Source organism: Rhineura floridana, chromosome 4 (genome assembly GCF_030035675.1).
Source record: "Rhineura floridana isolate rRhiFlo1 chromosome 4, rRhiFlo1.hap2, whole genome shotgun sequence".
NCBI lineage: Eukaryota > Metazoa > Chordata > Lepidosauria > Squamata > Rhineuridae > Rhineura > Rhineura floridana.
The window spans coordinates 115,317,326-115,341,833 of record NC_084483.1 but is presented as its reverse complement, the minus strand read 5'-3'; the positions used below and the strand labels follow the sequence as shown (position 1 = coordinate 115,341,833).

The window sequence follows — 24,508 nt, the reverse complement described above, 5'->3', positions numbered from 1 at the left end:
AGAGTGGGCACCCTTTGATGTCTTTCTGCCCCCTGGCAAATACATTTTTATTTTCCCAGGCCTTTTAACTTTCTTGCTATAAAAGGCATTTATGTCATTTTTCAGCTTTTGATCATTCCATTGTAGCCTAGTGTTGCTTGGCTGAAGGTAAGGCTTCCAGCTGCAGAATGGGGAGGGAAGCAATTTTCAGTCATTCTCCCTTTCCCCTGCCCCCCCCCAAATCTGCTCTGGAAGGTCCCCAAAAAGGAATTTAGGGGTGGTGAGACAGAAGGGGGAATTGCTGAAAATTACTTCCCATTCTGCTAACAAGTCTTACCGTCAGCTGAGCAACACTGTTGGACATAGCCCTATGATTTTTTTAATGCGTAGCTGAACCTAATTTTTTTAATCTGCTGCTGAGAATTTATTTTATGTTACTGCTTTTCTCCCTTCTGAGTGATTAAAGAAATCTGTTGTGTTTTGTTAGCCATCTTCAGAGCAGCAATGCTGTAGGGCAGCTTAAAAATTCTATGAAATGAACTGCCCCTTGTAATATATGCAAAGTAAACCAGTTTTCCAAGAGTTGGGCCTTGCTATCCTAACCTGAGAGACAGGTACATGAGCCAGGAATGATACACGATCTCTAGTTTCTCTCAACAGGTAAAGATTTATTGTAAAGTTATGATCATACAAATATGTATGCAAAACGGCTCTTAATAAATCAGCATCTTAAAGACATTTTGTCCTCTTGGGTAAGAGACGTTTATACTGTACTGCAACTTTGAGAAGCACAGTTTTACAAAACAGAACTTTTAGTGGGGAGAGGCCTTATCTTAAATGACTGAATAAAGTGCTTGTAATGTCAGATTGCCTTTTGTGCACCAAAAAAAGCACTGCACCAATACTGCATTTGTTTTAAGAGCAGTATGAAAGTTCTCTTCCTCCTTGACCTCTCCCATAAGGCACACTTAAGGACAGTAGGCCTAAAGTAGCTTTCTTTTTGTCATGGGTGTGTATAATCCTGTCCATGCTGTTCCATGTTGCTGGGGACTAATCACTTATATTTTCATTGCTCTGTGGAGCTTAAGGTTGCAATCTTAATCATGCTTACATGGAAACATTTCTTATTGAAATCTCTCAGGATATTTCAAAGTAGCAGTTATTTAGATTAGCATGGCAGGTTCATGCAACCAGTGTAGTGAAGATAACTACAGCTATATGAGGAGATGGGGAAATTACTTCATAGAAGTTAGAACTTACAAGTCCTTATGTAAGGAAACTGCTACTTTTTTTTCTTTTGTCAATGTTTTAGTGTGGTTGCAATGAAGAGAAACAAGATGAACTCTTAGGCCTTAACCTTAAGTGTCCTTTAAAACATTGATAGTTCATAGGCTGAATAGGAAATGGTACACAATATATTAAGAATTGAGAATCAAGTACCAAATATCAACAAATTCATACAATTATGGTAAACGTGTTTAAATACATTTTCCTTCTATATAATCTGTCTTCTCTTGAATATCTGGAAGTAAACTGATCGCAACCACAGGTATGATATTGACATCAAGCTGAAGGACTCCCCTGAAAAGAGACAGGTAGTCATTAAAGTCTAGATTTCAAAATTCAAGATTTTTGTTAGCAGTTGTCACTTCTGGTTTAACAGTGTTGTTTCAGCTTCAGAACTGAAAACAAAGGAAACAGCATTCCTTAAACAGATTTATGATTAGCTAAGATTGTAAAAAGAATCTATTATAGGTTTATATTGTCTAAATTTACAGTGCCATGAGGCAGAACAACTGTTTAAAATCTGTTGGGCTTTAAATACATAACTTTTTGCCTGTATACTTGGAGGTGGTGCTTTTCTTACCAACCCAAATTCTTCACTTTGTTATTGTTTTCAAATGGTAGATACACAATAGCAAAGGAACACCTTATACTGTGTCAGAACACTGGTCCATCTGGTCCATTATTGTCAACACTGACAGGCAGCATCTCTCCAGGGTTTCAGGCAGGAGTCTCTCCCAGCCCTATCTGTAGCTACCAGGGATTGCAATTGGGACCTTCTGCATGCAAAGCAGATGCTCTACTACTGAGCTACAGCCCTTCCCCAATAGAGCTGGAGGAAGCAGAAGGTGGGGGCATCAGTGAAGGAGACTCACTGGCAGCTTTTTCACAAGCTGTAGGTTTCAGAATCTGAAACGGGTATCAGGAAAAAGCCCACTTCTGTAAGCAGTTTGATGTTAACAGGCTAAGATATCTAACCAAGTTGTACAGTAAAAGTAGTTAAGAGCAGGGATCTTCTATTTGGACAGGATCCTGTAGCCATTAGCTCATACTGCTGCTCTAAGAGACAACCTGGAACGTAAGGATGCTGCCTCTCACTACATCCATGTGGTTATGTACATATTCAGAAGTTCCCATATGTTTTTCTGCAAGTGAAGGTTTAGATCAAATAAGAAATTACAGCCACATCCGCAGTACAGAAGAATGAGTTAAAAAGGTCAAAGAATATTAATCCTTATATTTTGGGAGACCTGCATTTGGACTGTGCTCATAGTAGAATTTTAACAGGGAAATGAGATGGTTAATATTCAGAAGAAGAACTCATCTGTGTCAAATCAGAAAGTATTATGTATCACACGATGTACTGTTGTTGAAAAATATTTTGTTGAATAGCACATTAAAGCACATTGCAATAAAACCTTGTATTTTGATTTTAAAAAATTACACACTCCTACTTATAAAGACACTTACCTAGGTTCACATGAGGGGCAAAACACTTTTAAGACTTTTATGATTAGAGCTGCCCCAATTACTCCAACCACAATGACCTCCATGAAACTGAAGAACACTGGAAAGGACTGGAGCCAGAACCTGCAGAGCTCTTTTCTCAAGTCTTCCACCCACTGACACATCACCTGCAAATGTAACAAAACTGCCAGTTAAACACCATCACTGATATGCTGTCTTCTGTGTTTCAAGGATCAGGGTATCCATTTCAAATCTCAGTATGTAGTCCATGGATCTTTCTTTGAAGTCCCAAGTCCTCCACTTTAAATGATTTTTAGCCAACAACCACAGTTTAATTATTATAAATAAACTGTGTATTTACCCATAGTAAAAGGTGGGCATGATTTACTCCAAATTAAGCATCTTTCAAGTCCCATTGAGAAAACAAGTATAGCCCTGGTGGATCAGACCAATAGTCCATCTAGCCCAGAACTCTGTCTTCAACACTGGCCAGCTTAAATGTCTCTGCATACAGGCAAGACATAAAGGGAATAATTGATTATCAGTATTCCATCAGGTTTCTGATATTTTAACTATATTTAATACCAGACATTCTAATTCACCTATCTTGACTTTGACACTTCTAGGTTTAGCATACAAATACCTATATGCTTTGTCTCATGGTATGTCTCTTTTGCACATGATTTTGGTTATATCTTTGACTATTGGTTTGGGTTTACATTTCTTTTTCATGCTTAAATCAACTTTCTATTCTTTGTTTTCAGTTAACAGGGCAAGAAACATTCAGAATGTCATCCTTAAGGAGCCACATTCATTTGTCTCCTGCCCCCATGCGTTCAATGAACTTGTAGAGCAGGAGGAAAACCATGACCATAAGCCACGCCCCCAACCTCTGAGTGTTCAGCTGAAGGTGCAACAGGGGCCTCTATGCTCTCACATCCATGAAGGAAAGGAGTTGTGAACACACAATGCTGACCACTGCCATTCTGAATTCTCAGCTCCAGAAAGCTAAGGGCCTATGCCTGAACACAACTGCGTAATATTTTTCTACAAGGGTAGGGTATAAGGTGTGAGGCAGTTTCCTCTGCTCCAATAATACTCTGTCGTCCCCCACATAATTTAGGCTCCTGGGATGTCTCATGAGGGTGTCTCCACTTTACTAATAATGAAGTGAAGGTGACAGGAAATGGACCTTATAAGAGGATGGAGGCTCTGTTCTGAGAGGAGTCTCTGGCAACTTGCCAGGCATTGTTTCTTCATCCACTGTAGTTTCTACTTGTCTGAGAAGGTAGTGACTGGTTGTTTGTAGTGGACTTTCAATATCTATTTAAGCAAAAAGAATAAGAGATTAGCTTGACAGGTAGGGTTTTTTTAATTTCACCTCTGTAGCTCAGGCCAGGGAAAATAATAAATATTACATTTTGAGGATGTCCAAATATATGGGTGTTTTGTTTCACAATAAAATATAATAAAGAAAAGCCAGCTAATCTGACCTGCCTTTAAAAATGAGGAGTCAATCTCTGGCTGTTTTCCTAACGGCAGAAAGGTTTTTAAGCTGGCATTTGGTTGATTCACTAGTTTTGTGATTGTTTTATCATAACCTGCTGCTTTGATCTCACTGAGTTGTTCCTAAATGGTGTACTCCACTTTGAATATTAGAAAAGCAGCCTACAGCCATTTTAAAATCAATCAACTTAAAATTAATTGAATGCTCTCCCTTTCGGAGTATGGGTTCTGAAAGATATGGGAAAACATAAATGGCAAAAAAAACTTGAATTATTTCAGCACTCTTTTAATATGGAGAATAAAAGCCAGTATGTCAGAGCTTAAACCTGATTGGGTACCTTTTCCTGCAATGTTCGGAAGTGTGAATAAGATATCGTTGTCTCTGGGGATGGAATACAGCATGCTTTCCTTCAAAGGAACAGTGTAATTTGAGTGCCTAAGGACTCTTGAGTCCTTTACCAAGATGTCTATTTCAGTCACTTCGTCTTGATGAACCTGCAAAAGAGAAGTATAACTACTTATTAACAGTCTTATTGAAAACAGAGTGGTAGATGCTTTTTTGAAATGGTAACAATAAAAAGGCAGGTGTATGAAAAGGCATACAGAAGTTCAAAATAAAAAGTTCCTGATTTAGGAATGTAGGAAGCTGTCTTATACTGAGCCAGACCAACAATCCATCTAGCTCTGTACTGTGAAAACTGACTGGCAGCAGTTCTTCAGGATTTCAGACAGAACATTCCCAGGCCAAACGAGAGATCCTGGGGACTGAACCTGCGACTTTCTACATGCACAGCATATGTTCTACCACTGAACTAATAAAAATTCAATTCGCTGTAACCCTTTTTTAGTCTCACTAAAGGATGATATTAAAGTGAAGGATGGAACTAAAAAGGATCCCACTCCCAATCTTTCATTAAAACATGACCAGGGAAAGGGACCTACGCCCTACATGATAAATGTGTTAGAGGTGTTTTATCTCTGTTACGGGGAATAGCGTAGGGAAATATGAAAGAGTAGCAGAGTCATATGCAATAGAAATGGGATTTGTTTATAAAGTAATCAAAAGAGAGAATCCCAACCGTGTTCTGCTAATTCACGCATTTGCATAGTTCCTAGTGCATGGAGAGACAAAATAACCTATACTCAGAGATGCACTCAGAGGCTATGGCCAGGATGAGGGGACACAAAAGGTAGTCTAAAGTCTCTCTATATACTGAGCTATGTTTTGTGCACTGGTATCTGGCTAGTAGAAATAGCTATGGAACAGCATCTGTTAGGCATGGACAAGATGAGGAAGAAAGGGACTGACTCTGTTAGACAGAATGGGAGGGGGTGAATAGTCTGCTCCTTGTTCCTCCGTTTTAAACAATGACCCTGTACTTGGACATGACTGAACACGGACATATCAACACCTGGAAAATACTGCCTGCTGAGCAAAAACTTATGATGGAATGGATAATAATAATAATAATAATATTTTATTTTTAGGCCGCCTATCTGGCCGAATGAACGGCCACTCTAGGCGGCGTACATAATTAAAAATACAACATATAATACAGTTTTAACATATAATACAATTATAATCCACCAACCTACATCTATACACTGTAAACTAAAACTATCTAGGAGACCTGTATGCTGAAACAACCAAGTTTTCAATCCTTGGCGGAAACCTACCAGGGAGGGGGCATGGCGAAGGTCGTATGGCAGAGAATTCCAGAGGGCGGGGGCCACAATTGAGAATGCCCTCTCTCTGGTCCGCACCAGCCTAGCTGTCTTAACTGGTGGGACCGAGAGAAGGTCTTGTGAGGCAGATCTCATCAGGCGGCATATTTGGTGATGCTGGAGGCGCTCCTTTAGATAAACTGGACCGACACCGTATAGGGCTTTAAAGGTTAACACCAACACCTTGAATTGGGCTCGGTACACAACTGGTAGCCAGTGCAGAACTGGTAGCTGCCTCATTCTAATCCAAACAAGATAATCTCTGCCACAGGGGTGGAGATCCTCCCATCCAGGGCCACATCTTGGCCCACCAGGGGTTGCCAAGTTGGCCTGCAAAGCCATTTTCCTCAAACTGGGTGGCGAAAGTGCAAGTTCCTTGCGGCAGATCCCTCCCACCACCCCACTAGTCACCTGGCATCATCATGACATCAGATGACTGACAGGTAGGTAGTCCCACCACCTGTCAACATTTGCCTGCAGGGGTGAGATAAAGATCTGGCCCACCAGCCCAAAAAGATTCCCCACCCCCACTCTACACCACCAGTGCACCCAGATCAGGAAGGACTACACCACAGACTTAAATAATAGCACTTCACCTGCAGTTTTATTTTCTTTAAGAAGCTGCCTTATAACGTCAAGACTATTTGTCCATCTAGTTCAGTATTGTTTACACCAGGGGTATCTAACATGGTGCCCTCCAGATGTTGTTGGACTCCAGCTCTCATCAGCACCAGCCAACATGGCCAATGGTCAGGGGAGTTGTAGTCCACAACATCTGGAGGGCACTGCATTGGCTACCCATATCTCTATTGCCTGGAGGCCACCCTCCACAGTTTCTGACAGGAGTGTTTCTCAGTCCTGTCTGGAGATACCAGGGATTGAGCCTGAGCCTTTCTGCATGCAATTCATGTGCTTTACCCACTAAGCTACAGCCCTTTCCCTAACATGTATTGTTTCTGCGTGGATTTAAACCCGTAATCTCCTGAATATATCTATGGCTAAGTCAACATAGCTTGCTAAATTGGCTAAGCACCAACAAGTTCCCTTTCCTGATGACTTATAACAATGAATTTGCCCTTTTAGCTGCCACCACATGCTGAGTTGATCTTCCTACCCACCCCAAGTGAGCTTTTTACTACAGCCTCAAGATATTTTTCCTGGGTTGCCAGAGCCGACACAGACTTCCATCACTATAAAGGAGAATGTAGACTTTTTATTCAAATATTTATTTATTTATTATTTGATTTATATCCCACCCTTCCTCCCAGTAGGAGCCCAGGGTGGCAAACAGAAGCGCTAAAAACACATAAAAACATCATAAAAACAGACCCTACAATAAACAAAACAAAACAACTTTTAAAACTTTTTTTAAAAAAGCTTTTAAAACATCTTTTAAAAAGGGTTAAAAACATTGTTTTTAAAAAACATATTAAAGAGCAATTCCAACACAGACGCAGCCTGGGATAGGTCTCAACTTAAAAGGCTTGTTGAAAGAGGAAAGTCTTCAAAAGGCGCCAAAAAGATAACAGAGATGACACCTGTCTAATATTTAAAGGGAGAGAATTCCACAGGGTAGGTGCCGCCACACTAAAGGTCCATTTCCTATGTTGTGTGGAACGGACCTCCTGATAAGATGGTATCTGCATGAGGCCCTCACCTGCAGAGCGGAGTGATCGACTGGGTATATAAGAGGTAACACGGTGTTTCAGGTATCCTGGTCCCAAGCTATATAGGGCTTTGTACACCAAAACTAGAACCTTGAACTTGGCACGGGAGCAAATGGGCAGCCAGTGCAATGCTTTCATCAGCGGGATGACATGTTGGTGATACCCTGCCCAAGTGAGCAGTCTCGCTGCCGCGTTTTGCACCAGCTGCAATTTCCGGACCAACCTCAAGGGCAGCCCCACATAGAGCGCATTACAGTAATCCAACCTGGAGGTTACCAGTGCGAGGACAACAGTGGTCAGGCTATCCCAGTCCAGAAGCTGGTAAAAGGCACTCCTAGCCACTGAGGTCACCTGGGCCTCTAGCAACAAAGATGGATCCAGCAGCACCCCCAGACTATGGACCTGCTCTTTCAGAGGGAGTACAACCCCATCCAAAGCAGGCAACTGACCAATTATCCAAACTCGGGAACCACCAACCCACAGTGCCTCCATCTTGCTAGGATTCAGACTCACGTTTATTGGCCTTCATCCAGCCCACCACTGAGTCCAGGCAGTGGTCAAGGGCTTGCATGGCCTCTCCCGATTCAGATGTTACGGAGAAATAGAGCTGGGTATTGTCAGCATACTGCTGACACCTCACCCCAAATCTCCTGATGACCGCTCCCAAGGGCTTCATATAGATGTTAAACAGCATGGGGGACAAGATGGTACCCTGCGGCACCTCACAGCACAACTGCCAGGGGGCCAAAAGACAGTCACCCAATGCTATTCTCTGACAGCGACCCTGGAGATAGGATCGGAACCACTGTAAAACAGTGCCTCCAATACCCATCTCACCAAGTCGGCCCAGAAGGATACCATGGTCAATGGTATCAAAAGCCACTGAGAGATCGAGTAAGAATAACAGGGTTGCACGCCCCCTGTCCTTCTCCCGATAAAGGTCATCCATCAGGGCGACCAAGGCTGATTCAGTCCCATAACCAGGCCTGAACCCAGACTGGAATGGGTCAAGATAATCTGTTTCATCCAAGAGTACCTGCAACTGCTGTGCCACAACCCTCTCAATCACCTTCCCTAAAAAGGGGGAATTTGCAACCGGTCGGTAGTTGTCACAAATCAATGGGTCCAAGGTGGGCTTTTTCAGGAGTGGTCGGATCACCACCTCTTTCAAGGCAGCTGGAACCACTCTGTCCCGCAATGATCCGTTGACCGCACCCTGGATCCACTCGGTCAAACCCCCTCAGCAAGCTTTAATAAGTCAAGAAGGGCAAGGGTCAAGAGGACACGTTGCTGGCTGCATCATCACAACCACCTTGTCCACGTCATCAGGCCGCATCAACTGAAACCATTCCCAAGATGTTGCAGCAGACGTTGCACTGGACACCTCATTGGGGACTACAGTAGATGTGGATGGGGCATCAAGACTGCTACAGAGGCGAGCAACTTTACCCTCCAAGTGCCTTGCAAACAATTCACAGTGGTCCTCTGAAGGGTCTAAAATTCCATTTCCTGGGGCTGATGTCAACAGACCCCTGATGAAACAGGAAAGCTCCACTGGATGGCTACTTGAGGATGCGATAGAGGCAGTGAAGTGGGCCTTCTTTGCCACCCTCACCACCACACAGTAGGCACCGTTATGATGTTTTACTCGTGCCCAATCAGCCTCACAGCACGTCTTTCGCCACTTGCGCTCTAACCGTCGTCCAGCCTGTTTCATTGCCCTTAGCTCACTGGTGTACCAAGGTGCAAACCGGGCTCCACAATGCCGGAGACTGCACTCGGGGGTAACCGTGTCAAGAGCCCGATGCGCCTCGCTGTTCCACAGTGTGACAAGGGCTTCATTTTGAACTCAACGCAGAATTTCAACTGGCATTCGGATGTTGAGTCTTTATGAGATTTGTGGCTTGCAACAGTGTGGTACAATTTACAAAAACCAGTAGGATTAAGATTAGACAAGTGTTTTCCGAGTCATGTTGCCTGGAATAGTAACACCATAGACTTTAATGAGAAATCTTTAATAAATGATGTGTAAATTCTACTAAGCATACTTAATTGGAAATAAATGTCTCTGAACCAGTGGTGGAACTTGCTTACACAGTAGCTGTTGTTATTTCAGCTTCAGTAATTGTGCTTAATATCCTGAATGGTTTTCCCTTTCAAGAGAACAGAAAGAATCATAGTCACACAAGAGAGCAACAGGTATACATATTTCAAATATTTTTACCCTACTCTTCAACTGAAAAAGGAGTTTAAACAAACTAATGGCTGCTTCCTAGAGGCATTTATCACACTTAAAAATGTGAAGTGGATGGCGTATAGTGCATAAAACAAAGAGTGCTAAAAATAACACAACACAGACTTGCTATACAACAGTTCACCATGATACACAGTACACAACTGGATGTGGCAAGTTCTCTCATGCTGAAATTTAGAAAATGATTAACTTCCCAAACAAATCACCAGGCTATTATTTCTTTGGGAGGAGATGGGACGCTATGAATGCTCGCTGAATAATTCATGGAGCCAATATTTGAGCACCCTCATGTACTACTTATAGGACGGATTTATTGTCTTTCCTATCCTGTTGGCACTAGTCACTCAGATCACACCACCTGATCCCAACATTGACATGATTAGTTGTGAAACTGAAAAAACCCATCCAATCTGAATGTTGCAAGCTAAACCTTAACTACAATCTGTCAATGAAGCAGTATGTCTTTGTTGACAAAAGTTAACCATTTGACACTCTGACAGGCTTCCAGGTGCCAAAGGTGGAATCATGACATGATCAAGAATTACATATCAACACCGACACTCTGTTTGACATAAGAGAGACTTGGGTACTTAACTATGGAGCTTAAGCAATGCAATGACCGCTTTCCGAGTAGTATTTATCACACTTAGCCCACTTCAAATTTCTGAGTATAATGCATAAAACAATGGGAGGTCTAAAAATAACACAACCCAGAATTACTGTAAACACTACAATACTGTACACCATGGTACACAATACACAACTGGGTGTGGCAAGTTCTCTCATGCCAAAATTTAGAAACACATAATATTCTAAACAAAACACCATACTATCAAAACCATTTGGCAGGACAACAAATTGTGTCACTTCTATAGAACTAACATTCTATTTTCTTCCAAAGCAGGCCTTATTTATTTTTGTTTGTTTGTTTATAAAAGCATTTATACATCATCCTCTCAAAAACATCAGTGCGACATACAGCAATACAAAAACATAAAGAACCATTCAGAGCAGTACAGAACAATCATTAAAATGTTTGGCTATTCAAGAAAATTTCAAACTATTGCATAGGCCTGTCAGCACAGAAAAGTCTTCAAGAGATGCCTGAAAGTCAAAAAGGAGGATGCCTGCTGAATCCCTGCCTGAAACATTTTCCACAGCATGGAACCGGTAACCCTAAATGCCTGACTTCTCATTGAGGCCAGTTGGTCCTCTTTAATTCGGGGGACAACTAACCGCACCTGTCTGGATGATCTCATTGATCAGGCTCAGCTGTCTATAAATGTTAGTCAATGTCTGTGGCCACAAGGAGAGAGAGAAATGCTCTTTCGAGAGTTTCTTCATTAGAAGATTACTTTCTACAGTACAGGATTTCACAAAAAGATCAGACTACAGTTGAAAAGAGATATGTACTAGAAATTCTGTTAACACTCGGTATTAGCATATGTTACATGTCCCACACTGAACGCTTCTGTTCTGAAGAACGCCTGAAATTATATAGTCCTTTCTATGAAAAATTAGTCATAATCCATATAAAAATAATCTGAATTCCAAGTATAAACTGTATAATTTATAAGAAGTATTTGTGTCTTAAGAGCATGCATCAGAAAGTTGATACTACTAATGTTGTATTAACAGATGGATGATTCAATCCAGCAACAGGTTTCTACATGTGGATTGGCTACTTCCAGAATACAGAATTCCTTCAACAAACTAACTTAAGCACACAGTGATACTGTACTATCCTGAGGGAGGTACAATGTCTGTATTGCCTCTAAACACAAACTGACACCATCAGAATATTCAAAGTGAATAACTGTACTCAATTTCATGAAGAGAAGTGTACCCTATAGCAAGAAGGCCCAGTTGTTAATCCTAGATCCAAATCTTAGCTAAAAAGAGATTCACATGTGAGTGGCTTCTAAAATAAGCTTTGGCAAATCTACAAACAAAAAAGAAAAAAAAAACTCTGTATGAAGACTAAATGTCATAAAGTACATCCGTTGTATGTATACACAGGGTTGGACCAAGACAAAATTAATGACTAACTTGTCCCACTGATTCCAACAGAATCTAAGTTCAACAAACTTAGGGAGCAATTCTAACTCCCCCCCCCAAGCCCGGTAAGACTTTACAGAGCAGTGGGGCCACCATCACATCCACAGCCCTGCCGCACATGATAGCCAGAACAGAAGGTGGGGGAGGGGACAGGCAGATCATGTGACAGCAGCAGGGCTGGCTCAGGATCCAAGGGATCCCAGGCTGGCTTAGCCTTGCCCTCTCCCTTCCTCTAGAAAACCTGTTCAGAGACTTTCAGCACATTGAGTGGACAGAAGGGGGACTTCACTGATGCTAGAGTTACATTGCAGGCAAGCCCCCAAGACCATCAGGGCTAGGAAGAGAGACACGTCCACCCAATCCGAATCCTCTCCAGCCATGTACGAAGTGGGTTTAGATTGCTCTGCCAGTCTAGATCCAACCCATAATCCATGATGATTGGTTTGCATGCCTCTTCTAAGGAAGTGCCTGTGAGAATTATTGAAACGTTACGCAACTAAGCCTTGTCCATCTTTTTTTAAACAAAAAAAGTAAAACAAGGGATGTTAGTGCTTTTTTCTTCTGCTGTTTGATTGTTTTTATTCAGCAGACCTACTTTTCAGACCTGCATGATTATTGGCCAGTTGAGCATTTGAGTATTTTCTTAGGGTAAGAAGTGAGCAGGTGGAGTAGATAAGGAGTTTGTATCACAAATGCTTCTCTGATGTTTGAAATTGTTTTTTTGTTTTTGTTTTTTGAGATTTTAAATTTTTGAGGTTTAATTTATGTTTTAAAAGTTGAGTGATCTATTTTTTATTATTGTAAGCTGCTTTGAGACCTACATGGTGAAAAAGCAGGATACAAATTTTGAAAATATATAAATAAATAAAATAAATAAAAGATGGGGCTGAGATGCTTTGAGGCGGTTAAGGAAAAAAGTAGGGAGAGAAGATGGGGTTGAAATGATTTTTGGAGGGCTAGTGCAGTTTTGGGGGAGCTGAGATGAAAGTGAGCAGGAGGAAAAATGAGGGGTTGCAAGTGGCATGCGCAGGGAGGTACCTCCTAGTTTGTAATATTTATGTCAATATATTTCCATTGCTGTGCTGTATTTTGATGTTTCGATTATTTGTTTTTATGGTTTTTAGTTGTTTTACTTAAGTACATTTTTGGAGATGTTTATTGTTGTTTATGTTACTTAAGATGTGGAATAACAATTATTGCTATTATTAATATTGTTTAATTTTGAATGTGGAATTTATATAGTATTTTTATATTGATTTTCTTCTTGTTAGGATATGTAAACCATTTACGAGATTTCTGTTGAAATATGAAGCAGCAAATGAAAGAAAGAAAGAATGCACTTGCGGCCCACGGTGACTGCTTTGGTGGCACAAGGAATCCCGTAAAATTAAACTGCCCATTCACAATGGAACAAAAATGTATACCTATAAATTTACAACTTGGCCAACAAATACAATCATTAAAGTAAGTATGACTTACCTGCTTTCCATCAATTTCTGTCACTTCCTCCTGAACAACAATCAAATGTAAGTTGGAGCTAGATGCCATTGGCCACTCATGGACCATAATGCGAACACTGACAATTCCGAATCGCTTCTCATCCTGTAGGGTGTCTGAGTTCCTATTCTCCACTATCAACAAAAAACGTGCATCATATAGTGGCCATACAGGGAGACATAATCTCTAAAACCAAGTGACATGTAAAAGAGTAACTGATGCATTGCAGATTGGATCTGGCTCCTCACTGCATGGGAACAAAATTACAAGGTTCAAGGTTGCTTTCCAGAGAAGTAGTCCATTGGCCAAGAGGGTACAGAGGTTTTCCTGAATGCAAACAAGAATACTTTTTTTCCCCATTCATGTATTGGTTTTTCTAAAGATCAGGTGGAACTGCAAGCAGCCTCTTTGTCCCACAGGGGTCACAAGAACTGAGTTCAGCATTGCATTCTCACTATGAAGCTGCCATGAACAGAACCAGGGTGACATTCCTGGCAGTCAACACAGAAGACGCAGGAGATTCTGAATCTGCAGAGAAGAGAAGGCAATGGCCAAGCTGGTTGAGACTGATGGGAATTGTAGTTTAAAGCATCTGCAGTGTACCAAGTTGGGAAAGACTGGTGTAGGATAAGTCATGCCGTCTCCCCGCAAAAAAACTTATGCATTTGGGTTTATATATACTTCTTGGGTATCTATATCCCACTGGCTTCCCTTTTTCTGTTATCAGACTGGACAGTAGCCAGTTCCTTACCTCTGCCCTTCTCCTGCTATGGGAACTTACATTTCAGTAACAGAACAATAATTACTACATTAAATTATTTTTCTTGTAGTTACAACTATGTGCAGAATTAACACCCTGAAACTCACAGGTTTAATAAAAAAAGGTCTAGCCTCAAGGGCTTGAAAGCTGATGGGCAGAGCCTGTTGAGTTATGGTCACAAATGGAAGAAATAAGCAGGACTTCTAGTGGACAATGCTCCAAATAGCTCATTGGCCCTTGTCGTGCACAGAAGCTGCAGAATCACTTATGAAAAATAAGCATTTGGCTCAACTTGCATATACATATATATGTTGGACAATTTTTCTGGGGACAGAATTTTCCAAGTTGATGCAGATTTTTTTTAAGCATCATATGTATGTGTGGCCCAACTTACAGCAGACAAAACACATTTGCAGCAGTATGGTCAATATTACAAGAATCCACCATTTTGTTTAAGGAATCTTCTCCACAAGTGCATGGGTGTTTGTGGTAAACACTGTGCCCTCATTGTGCGGTTGACAAAATTGAAACTGTGATGTAAATTAACACACTGTGCACTCAGTGACCAAGTAACAAGATTACTTGTTTCTGCCTCCTAGTTAATGGCCTACATTGGCTACCCTACATGACAATTGTTAATAAACAGAAGCTATGACTTTTGAAAATTCATGGTGGGGGTGGGAATTGGGTGCAGACATGAGTACAGAACATATGTCTACCAAGGTCAATCCCTCTACATTTTAGGCCCAAGACTGAAAGGAAGCATGTGACCGGACCCTTGCTTTCATTCACTGTCTGCATGTTCCCTGCTCCTGCAGACATCCTTGCTGGCAATATGAGGGCACCATACATCCACAACACACAACCCCCATCAGTTTTTGGAGTTTTAGGCAAAGGAATGGATTGTTCCAAATGCCACTTTTTTTTTTCTTGCAAGGATTGGGGTCAAGTGAGACCCTCTTCTACCCTGACCTTCCCTCCACCCAACCCCACTCATCAAGTAAGACATGTCTGAATGCATGTAGAGAATAATTATCATGTACTCTGTTACATGACCTCAGAACCATTTTATATTTTTGCCAGGAAAATTTAACAGAAACCCAAAGGTAAAACATCTAGAGCCAAAAGCAATTAGATTATATTTGAAAACAATATAAATTTGTCTTGTAATGGTTTGAGAGTTGGTTGCACCTGGGTAAAAAATATTGAAAGCTCATTTCTAAACATGTATATTCAGACATATGTCCTGCTGAGTTCAAAAGGAAGCCTTTGCAAGATCTATATCAAAGCACTTCTCGTACATCAAAACCACGATGAGCTACTGCCTGGTCTCCTTAAAGGGAACCATGTTTAGTTATTAATGCATAATGTTTTAGGCTTGCAAAAGCCAACTTTAAAAACACATTAGCATGCCCTTAGTGCAAGAGCTGGTAATAAAAGGTAGATGATCTCAGAAGCTAACCTTGAGACAAGCTATATAACCAGTGCATCAAGAGACTACTCCACGCATAAAGCGTTCTTCAAGGCACGTAATTGCTCTGACTTCATTCATTATATAAAATGTTGCCTGTATACCCAAATTAGAAATTTTCTGTCCAAGATAAAGCAGTTGAGAGCAAAAAAGCCAGTTACTACCTCCTCCTTTGTATGAAATACATTGTTAAATTTACTGGGAAATGCTTTCAGTTTTTTCAATAAAGCCTCTAGTTCCAGCATGGGGAGAGTTTAAACTAAGAAAGTCCATGGGGAAAAAAGAGTTTTGTAATGATTATCTGAAAGAGCATCACAATGCTGTATTATTATTTCTCCTACACCAACTCAATCTGGATATGTGCCAGCTCAAAAGAGGAGACAGACAGGACTTATCAGGGTGGAGTCACATCCTTGCATTTATACTGCCTAGTCTACAGCACAAATTATTTGCCTTCAGAAAATAAATTAACAACAGGAACTTTGCTTCAAGCTTCTAGAAGTGAGGGTTTGAACACAGCATTTTTATGGACAGAATATGTGAGTACTGCGAATAAGAAACAGAGAACGTTCAATTTTGTCTTCCATCAGTTTTAAATAAACATTAACAATGGAGGTTTTTTTAACAGTACAGTTGTATAGAGAGTACAATGCTACTTATTTATTATACCACTGCTCATGAGTTGTGAACTGCATAGAAGCACACAGAGCAATTAAGCAATACTCACAAATTAAAGTCTGACACTTTATCCGGGCAACTCCACTCTTCAGCGGAAAGTCATTTACATACACCTGACTGTTCACATAGGTGATATTAAGAACAACCTAAAGAAAATAACAGAATCATACACATTTTATGATACAAGATTAAGCATAATATTTTGTTTAATCCAATCATCTTAACAATTATCAGAATTCAGACATAAATTTGAGAAATTAAGGCTTGTATATAATGTTGCATTGTTACTTGTTCTGTTAGCACAAGGTTTTACACTTGAGCAACAGAACTTTCCTCCCACTTGCACCCCCTAAATCTGTTTAGGGGATTCCCCCAACTGTTCGGAACAGATTTGGGGAGGGTGTGGGACGCACACAGGAGGAGGGGAGGAAGGAAAGTTCCACTGCACAAGTATACATCTTTGCACTAATAGAACAAGTGCACTGAATACCACCGAAAGACTGCAATCCTAGAGCTGACCTTCCGTGGACTAAGGGGGCCTTGGATGCAGCCCAAGTTCTGACAAGATGACACTCTCGTTGCCAGAAGCCACCCAGTACACCTCTAGAAAGCTCTGCAAGCGTAGATCATCTGCCAGTGGTAGGGGCCAAAATGGAGGGGGCCAGTCTGAGGAGCCACAGGATCTTAAGCCCCCCTTTCCAAATTCTCTGGATACACCTAAAAAAACCAGCATTAAACTACACCAGCCCTGGAGCTAGCATAGTTAATTTCCATTGATTGCCCCTCTTTTTGGGGGGAGCAGAACAAGAAGTCACATGGTGCCATCATTTGATGCCATCAACAAAACCTGGTATTCTGGATCTGGCACTGGTTAATAAGAATATAAGCATGCTCAATTTCTACTGATTGATCACACTTAAGCGACAAAACGATGCGCTAAAGCAGGTACAGGAAGTCTGACATACCTGTCCTTCCTGAACATCCCCATTGTTTTCCAACATAGTGACTTTAATCTTGATACTTTCCTGCAAGAGGGTGAGGAAAGAAGCATGAAAAAAGGACATGCAACAGATTTCTCAATATGGCATTGACTAAGCAGTTGGTTCTATTTCCATTTCCAGATCCCTTTCCAATACTAATCTTTATCTATCTGTGCTTCCTGTGTATTCAAAGAGTAGAGTATAATTTTATAAAAACTAGATACCAGACCTTTGGGTTTCGAAGAACTAAGTATAACCAAGTTTTCAAAAGCTGTGAGATCTATTGGCCTGTTTGATTGTTTCTTTAGTAGAAAAAGGTATAATCTCATGAATTTGCAGCCAAGTTACTTGTACATTCTGCAGCTTATCCTGATCTGTGCCCAGATATTGAGCAGCTATTTACATATAAATATTATATTCTATTTAGCCCTACTGTTTAGTTCCCATCTGAGCTACTAGGACAACTCTCATATCAGTTGCATTCCATATCCAAGTCATCCTACATACAGCAACTATTTAAGTAGGCAGTGCATTACCTATATCATTGTTACCTATATCACTGCTTGTTTTATATTTATGTTATCCTTTATATGTTTTTTAAAAGGTAACAAATTGCATATAAGCTGTGTTGATAACACTATGCATGAGAGTGCCATGAACAGAACATACATGCTACACTGTAACAACTAACTTATCAAAAGTATAACTGGTACCCTGCTCCTTGCTTTACAAGGGATCTGTCTGTTGCAATTGGTACCAGAGATGGAACCAAACTACTGCTGACATATTTTCAGTGAAACAAACAAAATAAATAGTTCACGGGGCAACATGAGATCTGGATTGTACCTAGCAGGGACAAACCTAATTAAGTTTGCATAAGACCTCCCAGCACCTTAATGTACTTGTTATCTGTTCTTTTCATTTCCCCCCCCCCAAAATATTTCATTTCATTTTTGGTATACAAATATCAGTACAGTATAAAACAATACCTAATGCACAACAAAGCAAAAAAAAAAAGAGCATTGATCACATTATAGCATCTAAAGAAGACAATGTTTTGTTGATTGTCCTTGTTTAGAAATCGTTCTCTTTTTCATTTTGAGTTTTCTTATACAGTCTTTTCAGAGAAGTCCATATATGGAGGGCAGTTGGCAATTATATAAAGGTCAACCAATGTGCTCAAAATGTGTCCACTGTGTTTCTTGAATTATTTCTGTCTTTTTAAATACAATTGAAGTGTACAAATCAGTATCTTCACAGAAATATAAATGTCTATTACAATGTACTAACATATAGCTTACACAATCAAAGCATATAAATTAAGAAAAGAAAAAAAGAAAAAGTGTTATCTGTGCTTGATACTGCATTTATGTCCTATATTTCCTCACTTCGCACAGTGGGCATGCACATTGTTCCAGGAACAGGAAGTGGTTTGCACTGAAACACTGCTAAACCAAAGAGAGAAAACTCCATTTCAGTAATGATTCCAGTGCAAATTTTAGGCTAAGGTAGCTGAATTTTACTAAATGTACATACAGAGTGGCCTGTATATGTGCTTCACCTGATGGGATGAAGGCTTCGTATGTATAGCCTGGTTTATATTTTCTTTAACTGTACCCCTGCCCAGCACCCTCCCCTATAATTTATTTGATAGAGTGCTTATATTGGTATTGTGAACATTGCTATAAATTTTTTAAAACCTTATTCAATAACAAGTATAAATTTTAAAAATTGTATTTTGCACATTACATTATTTTTACACACTCTGTTTCTGTAGCATTGACTACTCATCTCGTTTCCCTGGGTATCCTATCTTGGGTATCCTATCTTGCCTTCCCAAATACACACTGCATGACTAGATGGACGTATTTCTTGGTTGCACTTAATCACCCTTCAGTTCAAAACTCCCTCTGACTTTTCGTAATAATTCTGCACTTCAGATTCTACAATGTTTCCTTTGTGACTTGAATGCAAGGAATGGCCAACTCATATCAACAGGCCAAGAGGGGGAAGGGAGGGAGGAGACAATTGTGAAGCATATTCCTGTTTAGAAAAGCTACAAAAGAAAGTCTGTATTGCATAAGTATTTGGAAAGATATAGGAATTGTGCAATAGTGGACATGTAGGAAGGTTGCATCAAAAGCAAATTACTGAACATACCATTTCTTTGTTTGCCTTTCAAGGTTTTTCTTTTATAGGCCTTTCCACTAATTTTTCAAGAAGACATATTTCTAGAATAATTGTATTCTGAAGGTAAACTGATACCAGCAGGTTCTAGTGACCCAACAAGCCTATTTGGCACCTTTAAGATGTAAAATATAATGTTTATATTTTGAGGGTGAAAAGGGAATAGATATTTAAGTCTTGCTATTTTCCAATTAGGAATGAGAGACCCCCTCTCCCTCTTATTTGGCAGTATTCCGAAAAATGGCAAGCCAAGAGGCAAGCCAAGATGTGGAAAGAATAGCGTCAGTGACAACCGAATTTCCAGGCGGTCTTCATTACAATATGTGGGTAGAGGGATTAGTGTTCCATTCCTCAGTTACTTCTCAAAGTGACCCTCAGGGTAAACTAACTGCTGATAAGGGTCATTTAGGAAGAAGCTGAGAGACAAATAGAGCAAGGTGAGCCATGGGGATTAGGGTCTAGTGGCGTTTGAGGAGTTATTAGCTGCACAGAAATATTTTAGGCAGTATTTATGTGCTTCCTTTTGCACACTACATTCATGCAGCATGTTAGAAGAGGCATATTTTGAGATGCTGCATGTTTTCTGATCTGCCTTGCACACATCAAGTTGTTTTTGCTGTTTGTTGCCTGAACTTGATCAACGGAAACACTTTTTGTATGCTGCTAATGCTAGGCTTAGAGTAGACAAACAACTCTGACCCTTAATCGTTCTCCATACAGGCAGGATAAAAACCAAATGCCACATTTAATGAGAACCAAATAGCCATATTTAATGTTTTCAGGGTAAGATGGTTGTTGTTTTGTATCTAGCAACAGAAATAACAACTCTAAACAGCCTGGTGCCCATACAAAATGGTATGCACCAAACAAATCTTTCAGAAACATAGAGGTCCCTGTGTGGCAGGACTGGGAGACTCTCCTTGAAGTTGACAGCAAACAGCCAATCCCAGAGAATGGAACTTTTATACAAGCTCTGGGGCATGCTTGCTTAGCTTGCTTTTCTTACCATTCACTGCTAATATAGTTACTCCAATAGGCAGTAACAGAGAATTAGTTGGGGGGGGGAAGGGTAGAATTATGGCAGGAAAATCATTCCAGGTCCATGGAAGGAAAGGAAGTTAGCAGTTTTTTTGTGAAAACAGTAACTTCTGACCTTCTTCCTCTCAGATACTCTATGTAGATCTCATGGATGCTCTGGATCACTTAGATAGGTATACAGGAAAGCATGTCACCAAAGAGCCTCAAAATTACTTGACTCCTTTCAGTCAAGCCAAACCCATATCAATTCATGACTACTGATCAAAATATTTTTACACCTATGTTTATACAAGCAGCATCTGATACTTTTAAAGGGTTATTAAGAAAAAAGTGCTTTCTGTACATTTCCCACAGAAGTTTTATATTCAACGTTATCTCTTCCTTCGCTCTTTGTGTCATGGAGACATGGAGACTGAAGACATGGAGAAAGAGATCCCAAAAGTTTCACTGTTTTATTTCTTACAAGTAGCCATAATCTCTGCAGTGAAGAGCATTGCTATGGGAAGGGCAAAACGAAGAGCACCCAGACTCCTGCCCTTTCCTCTTCTAAGATAAAGAATGCTTTGAAGAAGCAAAGTTCTTGCACTGTCTAGTACAGTCTATACATGAGAAACTATGGTTCATTCATAAATATAAAAAACATAGCATGAGCGTGACTAATAAATGCACACTTGGGGTATTTATTTTGCTAGTTCTCTATAAAGTGGATCTTTCCATATTAATTCATTCCACTCAAAACCAGGAACAAAGTTAATCAAATCTAATCATTACTGGTTCAGATGTTTGTGACAGATATTTTATTTGTTAGCTCTCTAAGCAATTGGCTATCAAAGGCTGAAAGAAGTCACATCTTAGGTGCTTGAAAATAATGGTGCTCCAAAACAACCACTGTGCTTTAAAGTTCAAACTAACACAAATATATGTGATTAACAAGTCATTTGATGTATTAACAAGCTGCCTATCTGTTCCACTTTATTTTCCACCTGAAAGTGGTTTGCTTTTGTTTTATGGCTTATCATTAAAGACTTCAGACAGATGTAGACTTGAGACTGTCATGTTCTTCTTTCAACAGAGACCAGGTGTATTATAGAAAACAGTCCCAAAGTTCAAATCATATTAATTTTTTTTTAATGTGGATGTTATCTGTCCATCCGTACAGATGGTTATCTGTAGAGGATCTGGGCACCCTGTATTCTCATCACATATTAATTGCATATGCCTGTGCATACATTGCAGGCACACAACTGTGCAATTCATGCAAATAGCCAAGCCACACAAGGCCTAATGCCACATATTACGTTAATACACAAATCGCTCCTTCACGGGGGGGGGGGGCGGGGGGGGAGACAAATCCTCCACTTCCATACTGTACAAGCCTTAGTCTTTCATACAGATGGGCACTATAGCACCGTGCTGGAATGTACATACACAGCTCCCACACGTAACACTCAATCTTAGACACATACCTTGCGCACCTCAGAGAGGACACAAACAATGCAATGCCATGTATATCTACAGTAGCAAATATATGCCTTATAAACAATCATGGGTCAGATGACCACGCCAAATTCGGTGTCATCTCACATGCACCCCATTTCATTCCTTGCTTTGTTTTTTTTAAAATCCGACTCTTCTAATGAGAGATCCCCGTTCGTTCTTCCTTCTTCCCCACTCCCGAGGGGGGGGGAAGGCTCCATGTATTCTCCGCCACAGTGCCGTCAAAAGAAAAAAGAAGGCAGCCAGGAGACCTTCCCTCTCCCTACCTGGCTAACGAGCTGGGAGAAATCGGCTGTAGGCCCCGGGCCGGCCAGACAGGAGGGCATCAGGAGAAGGAATCCCGGGATCAGGCAAAGGAACTCGCGTGGCCCCAGCGCCGCCTCCATCTTGGGAGCCGGGAATTAAAACAAAGTGAAACATCAACAAAGCAAGAGGAGGCGGGGCAGGCGGAGCAGAAGCTGGGAGGAGTCCGGGGGCGGGGAAAACAACAACAACCCGGAAGGATGCAGGATAAGATGTGCTGCGAAGGGTTCCTGGGGTCTATGGCAGAGGAAGGCCGTGTAAAAGTGGGTTCTCTTGGCAAAAGCTTAAGTTGGAGCTAAGCAGACCAGCGGAGATTTGTGGGAGACAGAAAAACCTTTCTCAATTGGACCTTTTCTCAAGTAGCAGATATGAGAATATACCAGCCGCTTCAGACAGCAAAAAGCCCCACTTTATTCAGTGGGACTGTACTGATGTGACCAGTGAGGACCCCCCAAAGTGTATCCCTTGATACTGTTGCTCACCAGATCCTAACCTAACTTACTTCCTTTATGTATTTTGATAGATACGTGTGTCAAATTTATTTTTATTAATTTCAAAGCCTTTTTATTGGTCAAAGTCATATGATGGTGAAGACAGCCATCATTTTGTGTTTCAAATTGGAGGTTATGTTCTATTTCTATTTTGGGTGCATTAACAGTTGAATCTGAAACTGTAGTTTGATGTAAAATCAGACTGATTACAATATGTTGCTACTTCAGCAATGACTCTAGCTGGTGAAAAAAAGAGGATGCATGTTTTCAGCCTGCTATGTTTAAACCACTTCATTTAAGGCAAGGTGGGCATGGTCAATTAAAAACATAGAGCACACCTAGAATTTTGCTAGAATATATTTCACCTCCCACTGTTTTATCTTGTGCAAACTGAGACACTTCCCATGTCTATTGGAAACTATTCTGCAGACTAGTCAGTGCCATTATTCCACAATTGTTTTTGGAGCTTTTGTTTTAGTGTTGCAAAGTGTTGCTGTACTTCACATATTCACAGAAATAGAAGCAACAGAAAATGATTTCCTATAGGAAACTTCACTAGAATTGCAAAGTAAATCAAACATATTTAAAGTGACCATCTGAACTATATCAACTGTCTTAATAATGTTGCTTCCTCCTTGCTAAAACAAGATCAGCACAGCACATCCCTTGTTTCTATTATTTGGGCTGATTGCAGGTGTTGCCACCATTCACCATATGCTCAGGCACAAGTTACCAAATTCTTCCACGCTACACAGGAAGTGGATTGGACTGTGAAAGACCAACCCAAATTGTTTTTGCATTTTGACAAATTTATTGAGCAGTACAATATCTCAGAGAGGAGGTCAGGTCTCCTGCTCCTCTGGTGCATTCACTATAGCTGCCCAATTTCCCTGCTTTTTAAAGTTTGATAGAAATATCTGTGGGCTATAGGTACATTCTTAAACCGCAAGGTTTTTGCCTATTAGTGAATTTCTCTGCTTTTTAATCTGGGAGGTAAGAAATGGGATCATGTGCAAGCTTGCTGAGAATGGATTGATCATTTGCATGCTTAGTGAGTTCAGTGGGATTTACTCCTATGCAATCATGCTTAGGATAGGTAAAACTGACCAGGGTGGGGAGGGAGAGATGACTGGAGTGGGCAGGGAAGGAGGAAGAAGGGAGGGGAGGAGAAAGGAAGAGGAGAGGGGAAGGAGGGGAAATCCAGGTCTGATCATTTGCATGCTTATTGAGTTCAATGGGATTTACTCCTATGTAATCATGGTTAGGATAGGTAAAACTGACCATGGAGGAGGAGCAGGGGGAGGGGAGAGGAGAGGGAAGGAGAAACGGAGGGAAGCGGAAGGAGGGGGATGGGGAAGGAGAGGATTGTAGGGGGAGGGGCAAAGGAAGGGGCAGGGAAGGGCAGGTTTGATCATTTGCATGCTTATTGAATTCAATGGTATTTACTCCCGTGCAATCATGCTTAAGATAGGTAAAACTGACCATGGGGACGAGGAGGGGGGAGGGGAGGGGAGGGGCAAGGGGGAGGAGAAAGGAGCTTGGTTTTGATCATTTGCATACTTTTTGAGTTCGATGGGATTTATTTAAGTTTGATAGAAATATCTGTGGCTATAGATACGTTCTTAAACCACAAGGTTTTTTTGCCTATTAGTGAATTTCTCTGCCT

The 24,508-nt window shown here is 40.7% G+C and overlaps 2 protein-coding genes across 2 annotated transcripts in view; one reads left to right on the top strand and one right to left on the bottom strand.

Annotated features, from left to right (window-relative positions):
- The window catches only part of KATNA1 (katanin catalytic subunit A1), a 39,817-nt gene extending 35,633 nt beyond the window's left edge, over positions 1-4,184 (top strand). The window contains exon 12 of the mRNA XM_061624095.1: positions 3,495-4,184. Within this exon, the coding sequence (XP_061480079.1) occupies positions 3,495-3,498 (4 nt within the window). The 3' untranslated portion in view covers positions 3,499-4,184. The remainder of the gene's footprint in view (positions 1-3,494) is intronic.
- GINM1 (glycosylated integral membrane protein 1) lies at positions 627-22,484 on the bottom strand. The gene is made up of 8 exons (XM_061624096.1): positions 22,315-22,484; positions 17,312-17,371; positions 16,396-16,492; positions 13,420-13,571; positions 4,575-4,731; positions 3,923-4,053; positions 2,734-2,897; positions 627-1,560 (listed from the first exon to the last, which is right to left on the bottom strand). The coding sequence occupies exons 1-8, from the start codon at positions 22,432-22,434 to the stop codon at positions 1,458-1,460; spliced, it is 984 nt and encodes a 327-aa protein (XP_061480080.1). The 5' UTR covers positions 22,435-22,484; the 3' UTR covers positions 627-1,457.
- Between the last annotated feature and the right edge of the window lie 2,024 nt (positions 22,485-24,508).

What these genes read in the sequence shown, in the direction of transcription:
- GINM1 (XM_061624096.1), bottom strand. Translation starts at nt 22,434, where the DNA reads ATGGAGGCGGCGCTGGGGCCACGCGAGTTCCTTTGCCTGATCCCGGGA. An exon ending in GGGATGTTCAGGAAGGACAG is followed by an intron (nt 16,493 to 17,311) that starts GTATGTCAGACT and finishes TATTTTCTTTAG; the next exon opens with GTTGTTCTTAATATCACCTA. An exon ending in AGCCTCCATCCTCTTATAAG is followed by an intron (nt 2,898 to 3,922) that starts GTCCATTTCCTG and finishes TTACATTTGCAG; the next exon opens with GTGATGTGTCAGTGGGTGGA.